General features: G+C 44.0%; 2 protein-coding genes across 2 annotated transcripts; both read right to left on the bottom strand.

Annotated features, from left to right (window-relative positions):
* Window positions 1-1,164: 1,164 nt before the first annotated feature.
* Window positions 1,165-5,473, bottom strand: LOC149090806 (uncharacterized). Its single transcript, XM_089263880.1, has 8 exons — window positions 5,221-5,473; window positions 5,016-5,164; window positions 4,363-4,752; window positions 3,658-4,259; window positions 3,444-3,588; window positions 3,066-3,373; window positions 2,430-2,586; window positions 1,165-2,364 (listed from the first exon to the last, which is right to left on the bottom strand). Exons 1-8 carry the CDS (start codon window positions 5,453-5,455, stop codon window positions 1,222-1,224), a joined length of 3,129 nt encoding a protein of 1,042 aa, XP_089120006.1. The 5' UTR covers window positions 5,456-5,473; the 3' UTR covers window positions 1,165-1,221.
* Window positions 5,474-7,839: 2,366 nt separating this feature from the next.
* Window positions 7,840-12,146, bottom strand: LOC149090805 (uncharacterized). The gene is given in 9 exon segments (XM_089263598.1): window positions 7,840-9,040; window positions 9,106-9,262; window positions 9,671-9,783; window positions 9,786-10,028; window positions 10,099-10,243; window positions 10,313-10,914; window positions 11,018-11,410; window positions 11,671-11,819; window positions 11,876-12,146. Coding segments are annotated over 9 exon segments (3,216 nt in total). The 3' UTR covers window positions 7,840-7,897.
* Between the last annotated feature and the right edge of the window lie 2,007 nt (window positions 12,147-14,153).

Raw genomic sequence — 14,153 nt, 5'->3', positions numbered from 1 at the left:
AAGCCGCACAGCCCTAGCCTTAGCCTTAACCTTAGTCTCAGGTTGTCCATGTATATGTCCAAAGTGCACTTGATTTTGATCTTGATCTAGGCCATCCCTTAGCTTGAGTACGTGTAGTTCGATAAGTTTCAATCACCATTCTCCTTGTATTACTAACATTTACTATCCCTCTATATTTGCCAGTACTTATCCAACCCATCGTATTTTCCCCCTAGCCTCATAATTCCATAACAAATCGTACACACGCTTAACTCGATTCAAGTACCGGCTTTGATATATACATATATATATTTAGATAGTTTTCTACACACTTATTAATTGATCTGATTAATAGTATAAGAGCATTGAGCGAAAGAATTATTAACCGAATCAAACTGCAAATCCAATTGTTTTGGACATAGAAAGCCACACCACACCCTAAACAAGTACCAAAATACAAGTCCTTGCCCCTATTGTAAATACAAATATTCGCTATATATATTCTGTGCGCCTAGAAACAAGAACAAAGTATTTAAAAACAAAGTTAATTGGAAGTCGCCTATCACCATTTGCTAGGATATTTTTGTACAAGCGCGATGTTTGAATAAAAGGAATATAATTTCTGTTCCATGTTAAATATATGTTTATAATTCCCTACATACTTATTTATTCTTATATCATTTATATTACTTGTGCCGACTATGCTGGCACAAAATACGCACAAAAGAAAAGATCAAGACAGTTTGCTTATTAACTAAAAATATAATCCTTCATCAAGTTGAAAAGAACAGTTGTGCGCTGAACCAGACGTTTATTATATATATATATACAGAAAAAATAAAAAGATCTAATTTTTATACACAAGCAAACTGATTTTTCATTTTCGATTTTGCTCTATGTACTTAACGTTTCCCTATGAAAACGATTCCATACTTCATATTACTTAAGTTATTATTAGTCTGAGTATTCCGCCACTAGGTATTGTCTAGCTTATGATGGTGAATAGTCTATCTTCTCTAATAGAACAACTGGGCGGCAGATACGTTACAAACGTGACGGCACTCACCCACATCCCATTACCACCCTGAAGACCACATGCTATATAGCATATATACAGAATACGTAGAAAGCAGATATTCATATGTAAGTATATAGAATATGTAGAAATTATATATACATGTGTATATATAAATGCTCCCACATATAAGATATGTGTATAAAAAGGAGGCGCTGGAAAAACGGTTAGTTATGCGATATTCCGGCGTCAGTCGGCAAAGCCGGGAGGAATTTAAGATTGGTTGTCTCGCTCTGTGAGACCTTGGCGACTGTCAGCCAGGCCTGCGGCATCATGTGGTGTAGAATGGACTCCAGACGATCGACCGGCAGGCAAGCTATTGGCTCGTCGGACTCGTTAAGTACATCGTTGTCCGGCACGCCAGGTATGGGCAGTACAACCGGAATGCAATCCTTCTCTTGATTTATAGCCAGAGCGCGAGTGACGCTCAATAGTTCGTATGTCAGACCCAAGCGAAACACTTTGAGCTGTTCGCGGTTTTCGCTGATCGCCTGCATAATGTAATTCATCATGTAGGCCGCGTTATTGTGAAAGTTGGGCGACAGCAGCAGCTCCTGCACCGAGCTACAAGCGGCCAACTGACGGCTGAGCTCGGCATCCACGTTGACATTGATGAACTCCACACGCTTCACACTGCCGCCGGCGGCGATGCCCTTCATTATCTCATTAATGTTAAACGAGCGGTTGCTATGGTGATTCTCGAGGCGTAGATGGCGAAGACGGGTCAGACTCGGCAGCACTTGCCGGCCGAACAATGAAACTTTCATGCCACGACAGGAGCCCAGCACAAGTGTTTCGAGATTTTTCAATCCTTGCAGTTGTAACAATTTTAGCTGAGCCATATTGTTAATGCCGCGCAAACTAAGCTCCTGCAACTGGTCCAAACCTTGCAGCGGCTGCAGCGAAACAATGCCAGCCTTTGGCTCCAACATGCGAATACGCAGCACGCGCAATTCGACCATCATCTCTAAATTAATCAAACTGAGTACACGACTGGTGCATGTGGTGCGCAGCTCGTGCAGATGTGGTATACGCTTGATGACCGACTCAATAAACTCTGCCTCACTTGGATCAGTGCGGAGTACGCGCAGTGACTTCAGCACGCGCAAGTCTCCCTCCAAACGCACTTTGGGGCTGTCCATTTTAACCCCCATCATATCCAATTCGTAGGTGCGAAAGCGCGCCATATCACGCAAAAGGAACAGCCATTTGGCAATGCGAGAATCGCGAAGCCTTACCGTGCGCCACACGCTGCGATCGCGGGCAATCATAGCCCAGGTCTTGCACACCTGCGACATACGTACACGGTCCTAGGCAGAAATAAGAAACCAGCTAATTTACGCGAATGGAATGTACATTGTCAGTTGAAACTTACGGGCATATCCATAATCTTCATAACGGCACACATCACCTGGCAGTTCAGGTTGCCAATTGAAACGCACTCAACAAAGTTCTGACGCTCCTCCTTGGCCCTGATGTTGCGCTTAAGAAGATGTCTTTGGTAGCTCTCCAAATCCGGTTCTCGTGGTATGCTATAAAAAATATTATGTACAGAATAATATTTGGCTGCCACAATTATCAATACATTAATCGTCTATACTAATGAAATATCCCTGGCACGTTTATAACTTACAAAAGTTTCGACCTGCATAGTTTTTAACATTCTATTCTATATTTTACAGTTCTCTAGTCGAGTATTCCCGACTAGAGTGCTGATACTTATAATCCGATTCGACTGTGTTGATTAATTTGATAATGCTTACTAAACCTGATAATATAATTATTGCTTTGTATTGTGAGTGTGATGATTCAATTCTCAACTAGTGTCAATTTGCAGTCGCTGAGCAGCAACCTAGAAGAAAACGAGACCACAAAGCGTCCTATTTATTGGACATTCTTTTATCGAAATAAGAAAGTAATTGAGATAATTCGATTATTACAATAGATCTGGAAGTGAACCGAACTGAACAAGGAAGGACGTCACTTGAGTTTGCCTTCGTTTCGGACTCACACTTGTAGACGAGAGCGTGTCGGCTCGCCAACAATGGACAGAGCTTTGCGACCGTTAATCACAACAATCTCCATTTCATTGTAAATCCTGTCGGCACGTCCTGCAGGTGCCTCATCGCTGAGCAACTGGGCGGGTGGCAGTGCGCCATTGCCATTGCCATTACAATTTCCATTTACATCTGAGGACGAAGTCTTGCCTGCTTCGGAGGCAGATTTGGTATTTGCGGCTACAATCTCATTCGCCCCTTCTTGCTTCTTGGTACCATTGGCCTGTCCCGCCGATCCTTTGTTGCCAGGTTTAATGCAATTCTAGATAGCAAGGAGAAAATTGTTAACCTATGCTGCCAGCTTTGACAAACATCTTCGATTCGTTACTCACCATACAGACGTAGTTGCTAACGGGGTCTGCACCCACAGTAAAAGTCTCCTGCTTCCCATTGATCGACTTTAAGCAATGCACGCAGATCATCATCTTGTCTTTGACTGACTGGGGGACTGTCTTAGCTGACTGCTTAGAATGATTGCTGCCAAGATAGAGGTGTCTGTGAGTAAATAAGATATCGATCAACGCATTTAAGTCGTAGCCTGCCTACCTTGGTTTGCCTGCGCTGTTGTTGAAATTGCTGGCTGCCAAGACGCGCGCGTTGCCCTTGACGGCCATCGTCGAGGTCCAACCCTCTGGCGGAGGGCTAGCGCCCTTTGGCACCTTAGGCTTTGGCACACGTTTGCCAACAACGGGTGCAGCGCTTGACTGCAGTTGCTGGCTGATGCTGCTCGCCTGTTGCTTGACTGTTCCCGCCTTGGGACGTGTCGGGGCAGGCTGTGCTTGACGCACTGTCTCGTACTGCTCACCGGCCTGCTGCATCTGGCGTTGAAAGCAGAAATGATCGATGGTCAACTCGCCTTGCAGCAGTGGAAGGATGTCCTCGCGGGAGCGGAGCTTCTTCCCTCCCGGCGATATATATATAACGTCGCCCCGCTGAAGCGACCCGGATGCGTTACTGCGCAGCACTAGCTCACGTTTCCAGCCATACTTGAACGGCAACAAATAGAATTGATCAGTTGCCGGACGGTTGAGTGCAGCGCCCGAGCGAGCGGGAGTCTTCGCCTCGCTTCTGGCTGTGACCGATGCGGCCGACTTGTCAGGTTCACTGTGCAAGGAGGCGGCACAGAAGGAGCTCTTAAGGCGCTTAGCCTGTGCAGAGAGGGGAGAAACGGAGAGAAGGAAATGGAGTAAGCTAAGAAATACACTAGTTTGCCAGCTATGGCTCTTTCCAAAACTAAGTCTAAAATTCCACCTGATTATCTATATCAGCTGGTGATTCTGATTCTGACTCTGATGGTGGTTCTGAGGGTGGACTTGCACTTGTAGGAATTGCAGCAATTGACGCTGATTTGTTGTCGTTGTTGTTGATGTTGTTGATGTTGTTGTTGACGTTGATGTTGTTGTTGACGTTGTTGTTGTTGCTGTTGGTTGTCTGCGTAGACTTTGGACTTGGAGTAGTCAAATTTGTACCGATTGTGAAAGCTGCCGTTGTCGTGGTTGCAGGCATTTCATCTTGGGTAACTGGTGAAAGGGAAGTGGGATCAGAAGACGGCGGCGATGACAGCGGCGGCCCCTGCTCCTTGTCTTCTCTGGGAAACACGCTCAGCCCAGTGGCACAGATAGCCTTTAGGTCAGTGGGCAGCTGATGCATACAACATACAATATTGTATGTATATTGAGACATAGATAAATAGATAAATTATAGATATACTGATAGAGAACAAAGCAAATGCATGCCGATGCAGAGCAAAATTTGGCACTGCTCAAAACAAAATTGGAGCTGAAACAGCAGAAGCAACTGCAACAACAGGTACAGGTGCAGGTGCAGGTGCAAGTGCAAGTGCAGGTGCAATTGCGGTGCTTGTGCCCGTCTCTGGCTCGGCCCCACTTTTGATGTGTGCTTACCTGCTGGTCTCCATCCGAATTACGCTCCAAGCTGTGGGTGGATGAGAGATTGGGAAAGGCTCCGTTCCAACCCACCAAAGCCACCTCAGAATCGCATCGCTGTCTCTTGACCTTACGCTTCGTGGCCTTGCGCAAGTTTGTGTTCTCAGCTAAAATACGATTCAAGGATTAGGAACGCATAACAAGCAAGTTGTAATTCACCCACCATCCTGCTCGGCATCCAACTGCACCGTTTGCTGTGAGCTGTCCGAGTCAATGCTCAATAGGTTCTGATTTTTCATTTGATCGCCCTGTGGTCCATGACCGTTGATGTTCTCCGCGTGCTTGTCCATGCCAGACCACTGATTGGAGCTGTCGTCGTTATCGGTCGGTGATGCCCCTCCTGCTTGCTTCATCGATCGTTCTTCCACGGCGTTGTCTGGCGAGCTCATCGTGCTCATCGTGCGCCTGTACAAATTTGAGCGATTGGTACACATTTTGAACAAGATATATCTTAAATGACATGCAATGCAAAATAATTTACTAATATGTCAACACAAACAGTGTTGCCACTCCCAGTTTTTCTCGAAAATGTGGTGTCACTGAAAATCGCACAGCTTTTTAATTCAATCAAATTTTTGGGATTCCAAAAACTTTTCCAATCGGGCATAGCTGAGAACATTCTCAGCTATGCCCAATTGGAGGCGTATTTAGTGATCTTAAGTGAATTGGAAATATGAACCGTTTTTAATAGAACTCGAATCTGGTCAGTTGTTAAAGAAAAACTCGAATATTAAATTAACGCCAAATTTTGGGGTTTTTTGGTTTATGTATAATTTTTTTTAGTTATCTTAAGTCTTATTATATTGATATATACACCATCGGAAAGGTAATTATTCAATCTACAATTTAGCATTTTCACTTTTTCGATTTCAACTAATATTACATTACAACCGAATATTAATGTTAGACACTGTACATATGTATGTACATACTCAGAACTCAATAAAAATGAGATTAGAAAGATTTTGTGAAAATATATTAATCGGACAGAGAAGAGCTTCACGTAGCCCATAGATAATATACATATACATACATATGTATGTATGTATATTATGAGTTAGGATGATGAGCTGAATTGATCTAGCCATGTCTTATTGATTTCATATATTTTGGATTTTAGATACCTCCTCCACTTTCCTCAAAACTCTCAGTAAAACGTACATCCAATAATAGAGAAGTGAACTTGTTCATATGTATGTGCTCATCTTTATCAATAATACAGGTATACATATGAATATAGTTCATGCTAAAGCTCATGCGTACCTATAGCGCAAAATGTGCATATTGCCCACACTGCAGCGCAGCTCAAGCGCAGTCGCTGCTTACTGCGCAGTTAGCAGAGCGCGGGCTCAGAATGCAGAATGATAAGAGTATCGGCTGGGAGGGTTCAGGGTATCTCCTAGAGCCTTCTTACTTGTTGAAAATTGACTTGTTGCAGCACGCCTCGGATCGAGATCGACGGACACGAGCTGAAGGGTCTCATTTCGTGTTGGGCCGTTGCCACGATATACTATCTATGGTGGATAGTTGTCACCGGCATCATTGTGCACATATTTGTGCCCGACTACTTTCCCAAGGCCGAATACAACTGAGATCTGGACCAATGACAAATTAGTTTTAAGCCGCACAGCCCTAGCCTTAGCCTTAACCTTAGTCTCAGGTTGTCCATGTATATGTCCAAAGTGCACTTGATTTTGATCTTGATCTAGGCCATCCCTTAGCTTGAGTACGTGTAGTTCGATAAGTTTCAATCACCATTCTCCTTGTATTACTAACATTTACTATCCCTCTATATTTGCCAGTACTTATCCAACCCATCGTATTTTCCCCCTAGCCTCATAATTCCATAACAAATCGTACACACGCTTAACTCGATTCAAGTACCGGCTTTGATATATACATATATATATTTAGATAGTTTTCTACACACTTATTAATTGATCTGATTAATAGTATAAGAGCATTGAGCGAAAGAATTATTAACCGAATCAAACTGCAAATCCAATTGTTTTGGACATAGAAAGCCACACCACACCCTAAACAAGTACCAAAATACAAGTCCTTGCCCCTATTGTAAATACAAATATTCGCTATATATATTCTGTGCGCCTAGAAACAAGAACAAAGTATTTAAAAACAAAGTTAATTGGAAGTCGCCTATCACCATTTGCTAGGATATTTTTGTACAAGCGCGATGTTTGAATAAAAGGAATATAATTTCTGTTCCATGTTAAATATATGTTTATAATTCCCTACATACTTATTTATTCTTATATCATTTATATTACTTGTGCCGACTATGCTGGCACAAAATACGCACAAAAGAAAAGATCAAGACAGTTTGCTTATTAACTAAAAATATAATCCTTCATCAAGTTGAAAAGAACAGTTGTGCGCTGAACCAGACGTTTATTATATATATATATACAGAAAAAATAAAAAGATCTAATTTTTATACACAAGCAAACTGATTTTTCATTTTCGATTTTGCTCTATGTACTTAACGTTTCCCTATGAAAACGATTCCATACTTCATATTACTTAAGTTATTATTAGTCTGAGTATTCCGCCACTAGGTATTGTCTAGCTTATGATGGTGAATAGTCTATCTTCTCTAATAGAACAACTGGGCGGCAGATACGTTACAAACGTGACGGCACTCACCCACATCCCATTACCACCCTGAAGACCACATGCTATATAGCATATATACAGAATACGTAGAAAGCAGATATTCATATGTAAGTATATAGAATATGTAGAAATTATATATACATGTGTATATATAAATGCTCCCACATATAAGATATGTGTATAAAAAGGAGGCGCTGGAAAAACGGTTAGTTATGCGATATTCCGGCGTCAGTCGGCAAAGCCGGGAGGAATTTAAGATTGGTTGTCTCGCTCTGTGAGACCTTGGCGACTGTCAGCCAGGCCTGCGGCATCATGTGGTGTAGAATGGACTCCAGACGATCGACCGGCAGGCAAGCTATTGGCTCGTCGGACTCGTTAAGTACATCGTTGTCCGGCACGCCAGGTATGGGCAGTACAACCGGAATGCAATCCTTCTCTTGATTTATAGCCAGAGCGCGAGTGACGCTCAATAGTTCGTATGTCAGACCCAAGCGAAACACTTTGAGCTGTTCGCGGTTTTCGCTGATCGCCTGCATAATGTAATTCATCATGTAGGCCGCGTTATTGTGAAAGTTGGGCGACAGCAGCAGCTCCTGCACCGAGCTACAAGCGGCCAACTGACGGCTGAGCTCGGCATCCACGTTGACATTGATGAACTCCACACGCTTCACACTGCCGCCGGCGGCGATGCCCTTCATTATCTCATTAATGTTAAACGAGCGGTTGCTATGGTGATTCTCGAGGCGTAGATGGCGAAGACGGGTCAGACTCGGCAGCACTTGCCGGCCGAACAATGAAACTTTCATGCCACGACAGGAGCCCAGCACAAGTGTTTCGAGATTTTTCAATCCTTGCAGTTGTAACAATTTTAGCTGAGCCATATTGTTAATGCCGCGCAAACTAAGCTCCTGCAACTGGTCCAAACCTTGCAGCGGCTGCAGCGAAACAATGCCAGCCTTTGGCTCCAACATGCGAATACGCAGCACGCGCAATTCGACCATCATCTCTAAATTAATCAAACTGAGTACACGACTGGTGCATGTGGTGCGCAGCTCGTGCAGATGTGGTATACGCTTGATGACCGACTCAATAAACTCTGCCTCACTTGGATCAGTGCGGAGTACGCGCAGTGACTTCAGCACGCGCAAGTCTCCCTCCAAACGCACTTTGGGGCTGTCCATTTTAACCCCCATCATATCCAATTCGTAGGTGCGAAAGCGCGCCATATCACGCAAAAGGAACAGCCATTTGGCAATGCGAGAATCGCGAAGCCTTACCGTGCGCCACACGCTGCGATCGCGGGCAATCATAGCCCAGGTCTTGCACACCTGCGACATACGTACACGGTCCTAGGCAGAAATAAGAAACCAGCTAATTTACGCGAATGGAATGTACATTGTCAGTTGAAACTTACGGGCATATCCATAATCTTCATAACGGCACACATCACCTGGCAGTTCAGGTTGCCAATTGAAACGCACTCAACAAAGTTCTGACGCTCCTCCTTGGCCCTGATGTTGCGCTTAAGAAGATGTCTTTGGTAGCTCTCCAAATCCGGTTCTCGTGGTATGCTATAAAAAATATTATGTACAGAATAATATTTGGCTGCCACAATTATCAATACATTAATCGTCTATACTAATGAAATATCCCTGGCACGTTTATAACTTACAAAAGTTTCGACCTGCATAGTTTTTAACATTCTATTCTATATTTTACAGTTCTCTAGTCGAGTATTCCCGACTAGAGTGCTGATACTTATAATCCGATTCGACTGTGTTGATTAATTTGATAATGCTTACTAAACCTGATAATATAATTATTGCTTTGTATTGTGAGTGTGATGATTCAATTCTCAACTAGTGTCAATTTGCAGTCGCTGAGCAGCAACCTAGAAGAAAACGAGACCACAAAGCGTCCTATTTATTGGACATTCTTTTATCGAAATAAGAAAGTAATTGAGATAATTCGATTATTACAATAGATCTGGAAGTGAACCGAACTGAACAAGGAAGGACGTCACTTGAGTTTGCCTTCGTTTCGGACTCACACTTGTAGACGAGAGCGTGTCGGCTCGCCAACAATGGACAGAGCTTTGCGACCGTTAATCACAACAATCTCCATTTCATTGTAAATCCTGTCATCGCTGAGCAACTGGGCGGGTGGCAGTGCGCCATTGCCATTGCCATTACAATTTCCATTTACATCTGAGGACGAAGTCTTGCCTGCTTCGGAGGCAGATTTGGTATTTGCGGCTACAATCTCATTCGCCCCTTCTTGCTTCTTGGTACCATTGGCCTGTCCCGCCGATCCTTTGTTGCCAGGTTTAATGCAATTCTAGATAGCAAGGAGAAAATTGTTAACCTATGCTGCCAGCTTTGACAAACATCTTCGATTCGTTACTCACCATACAGACGTAGTTGCTAACGGGGTCTGCACCCACAGTAAAAGTCTCCTGCTTCCCATTGATCGACTTTAAGCAATGCACGCAGATCATCATCTTGTCTTTGACTGACTGGGGGACTGTCTTAGCTGACTGCTTAGAATGATTGCTGCCAAGATAGAGGTGTCTGTGAGTAAATAAGATATCGATCAACGCATTTAAGTCGTAGCCTGCCTACCTTGGTTTGCCTGCGCTGTTGTTGAAATTGCTGGCTGCCAAGACGCGCGCGTTGCCCTTGACGGCCATCGTCGAGGTCCAACCCTCTGGCGGAGGGCTAGCGCCCTTTGGCACCTTAGGCTTTGGCACACGTTTGCCAACAACGGGTGCAGCGCTTGACTGCAGTTGCTGGCTGATGCTGCTCGCCTGTTGCTTGACTGTTCCCGCCTTGGGACGTGTCGGGGCAGGCTGTGCTTGACGCACTGTCTCGTACTGCTCACCGGCCTGCTGCATCTGGCGTTGAAAGCAGAAATGATCGATGGTCAACTCGCCTTGCAGCAGTGGAAGGATGTCCTCGCGGGAGCGGAGCTTCTTCCCTCCCGGCGATATATATATAACGTCGCCCCGCTGAAGCGACCCGGATGCGTTACTGCGCAGCACTAGCTCACGTTTCCAGCCATACTTGAACGGCAACAAATAGAATTGATCAGTTGCCGGACGGTTGAGTGCAGCGCCCGAGCGAGCGGGAGTCTTCGCCTCGCTTCTGGCTGTGACCGATGCGGCCGACTTGTCAGGTTCACTGTGCAAGGAGGCGGCACAGAAGGAGCTCTTAAGGCGCTTAGCCTGTGCAGAGAGGGGAGAAACGGAGAGAAGGAAATGGAGTAAGCTAAGAAATACACTAGTTTGCCAGCTATGGCTCTTTCCAAAACTAAGTCTAAAATTCCACCTGATTATCTATATCAGCTGGTGATTCTGATTCTGACTCTGATGGTGGTTCTGAGGGTGGACTTGCACTTGTAGGAATTGCAGCAATTGACGCTGATTTGTTGTCGTTGTTGTTGATGTTGTTGATGTTGTTGTTGACGTTGATGTTGTTGTTGACGTTGTTGTTGTTGCTGTTGGTTGTCTGCGTAGACTTTGGACTTTGAGTAGTCAAATTTGTACCGATTGTGAAAGCTGCCGTTGTCGTGGTTGCAGGCATTTCATCTTGGGTAACTGGTGAAAGGGAAGTGGGATCAGAAGACGGCGGCGATGACAGCGGCGGCCCCTGCTCCTTGTCTTCTCTGGGAAACACGCTCAGCCCAGTGGCACAGATAGCCTTTAGGTCAGTGGGCAGCTGATGCATACAACATACAATATTGTATGTATATTGAGACATAGATAAATAGATAAATTATAGATATACTGATAGAGAACAAAGCAAATGCATGCCGATGCAGAGCAAAATTTGGCACTGCTCAAAACAAAATTGGAGCTGAAACAGCAGAAGCAACTGCAACAACAGGTACAGGTGCAGGTGCAGGTGCAAGTGCAAGTGCAGGTGCAATTGCGGTGCTTGTGCCCGTCTCTGGCTCGGCCCCACTTTTGATGTGTGCTTACCTGCTGGTCTCCATCCGAATTACGCTCCAAGCTGTGGGTGGATGAGAGATTGGGAAAGGCTCCGTTCCAACCCACCAAAGCCACCTCAGAATCGCATCGCTGTCTCTTGACCTTACGCTTCGTGGCCTTGCGCAAGTTTGTGTTCTCAGCTAAAATACGATTCAAGGATTAGGAACGCATAACAAGCAAGTTGTAATTCACCCACCATCCTGCTCGGCATCCAACTGCACCGTTTGCTGTGAGCTGTCCGAGTCAATGCTCAATAGGTTCTGATTTTTCATTTGATCGCCCTGTGGTCCATGACCGTTGATGTTCTCCGCGTGCTTGTCCATGCCAGACCACTGATTGGAGCTGTCGTCGTTATCGGTCGGTGATGCCCCTCCTGCTTGCTTCATCGATCGTTCTTCCACGGCGTTGTCTGGCGAGCTCATCGTGCTCATCGTGCGCCTGTACAAATTTGAGCGATTGGTACACATTTTGAACAAGATATATCTTAAATGACATGCAATGCAAAATAATTTACTAATATGTCAACACAAACAGTGTTGCCACTCCCAGTTTTTCTCGAAAATGTGGTGTCACTGAAAATCGCACAGCTTTTTAATTCAATCAAATTTTTGGGATTCCAAAAACTTTTCCAATTGGGCATAGCTGAGAATGTAGCTGGAGGCGTATTTAGTGATGTGCTGATATGAGTATTTCAGACATGGATACAGGAACTACGGGATAAAATCGGCTCCAAGGAAACAAAAAAAAAAAAAAACAAGTAAGAACGTTGCGTTGCGTCGGGCGCTACTGACAGCGGAATTCTCATTCACACCCTATCAGAAATTTAGTAGATCAGTTTAGCTCTAATACTGTAGAAAACTCAATTTTTCCCGATTTACCACGCCCCTTTTGGGCGTAGACACATCATATGTGGTCAGTTCTTAGAATGAGCTAGCGGTAACCTAATTGCAAAATTTGAATGCATTCCAAGAAGGAAAGAAAAATTTACGCCCCCAATGAGGTGTTACGATATTTTTTAAATAAAATAACTTTACTATCCAAATTTGTAGCTTTTAGATATTGTACTTTAGGATATATAAACTTCTGCGATTTGTTACGCCCTTTATGTGCGGACATATATCCGCCAAAGTCTTGGGAGATCAGCTCGAGTATATATACAAAATTTTAGGTTTTTAGCATCAATAGTGTCCAAAATATAGAAGAATTTAAAGAATTCACTATGAGTTCAGGTTTGATTTGTTACGCCCCTAGTGGTCGGACACATATAATTCATCAATCTTTATTGAATCATAGCATTAGCTCACGTGCAAAATTTTAAAGTTCTAGCTTAAAAACTTTAGGATGTACAGCTTTATCCGATTTGCCACGTATCCAATGGGCATAAACATATCCGCCATAGCACGTTATCTTGGATGGTCGATGCGGATCTAAATTCCAAATTTCAGTTGTCTTGGTCTTCAACTAATATGATTTCTGGCATATTCCTAGTGGATGGATCGGGAAAATTTTAACAGTTTATAATTCGGATATATACACTAGTATATGCTCCAAATTTGAGGAGTTTTACACCATGTCGCTGCACCACAAGTGGATGATACGTAATATGCTGACCAAGTATTGCCGGTATGTGGTGCCGCCGCCTCGTCCGCTGGAGGGCGATGAGCCAGATGGCGCGTACGAGAAGCAAATGTCCATCTGTCCGCCGCCACTGACCATGGTCATTTTCTCCATTATTGAGATCATCATGTTTCTGGTGGACGTCATTTACTTTCAGTAAGTTCATTGAGATCAATTGCTGTTCATTGTTTTGCTGATAATACTTTATGCCAACATCTCGCATCAGTGGCGCTCGTCTACTTAGCCGGCTCAATGGGCACCTCACTGACCAGTCCCCGCATCTTTCTGGCAGCCGCCTCAGGCGGAGTCTATGCTCTGATCACTGCCAATATTGCCACGATCCGTCTGCCGTATGACCGCAGTTTAGTTCGGCGCTATTGAAGTTGGAGACATGAATAGTGTATATCTCCGACTTATAAAATTTGTTAATATTTTCCCGATCCGGTCACTAGGCGCGTGGAAAATCGTAAAATGCATTTTCTGATCTACCGGAAATCATATTAATTGAAGAGCTAAAAAGCTGAAATTTGAAATGTAGGTCCGCGTCGATCACCCAAGATCAAGATCAAATCGGATAAAACAGACGGACAGGGCAGCTCGTCCACCCAATCAAAAATAATTATACTGTGTGGGTTCTGACACGCCTCCTCCTGCCTGTTGTTTACTGTTCAACAAAACCATTATACCCGGATTTCCCATTTTCAATGGACTCAGGGTATAATAAAATTTACGTTCTTTTCCATGTTAAATATAATTTCCCACATACTTATTTATTACTTACTTTAATTCTTATATTAATTGTGCGGACTAAGCTAGCCCTTTTGTCAGGACCTCCGCTCCACGTTAACCTCTAAGAG

The sequence above is a fragment of the Drosophila navojoa genome, chromosome X, assembly GCF_054131105.1.
Source record: "Drosophila navojoa isolate 15081-1374.11 chromosome X, UAZ_NAV_1.0, whole genome shotgun sequence".
Lineage (NCBI taxonomy): Eukaryota > Metazoa > Arthropoda > Insecta > Diptera > Drosophilidae > Drosophila > Drosophila navojoa.
This window is presented reverse-complemented; position numbering and strand designations above follow the sequence as displayed.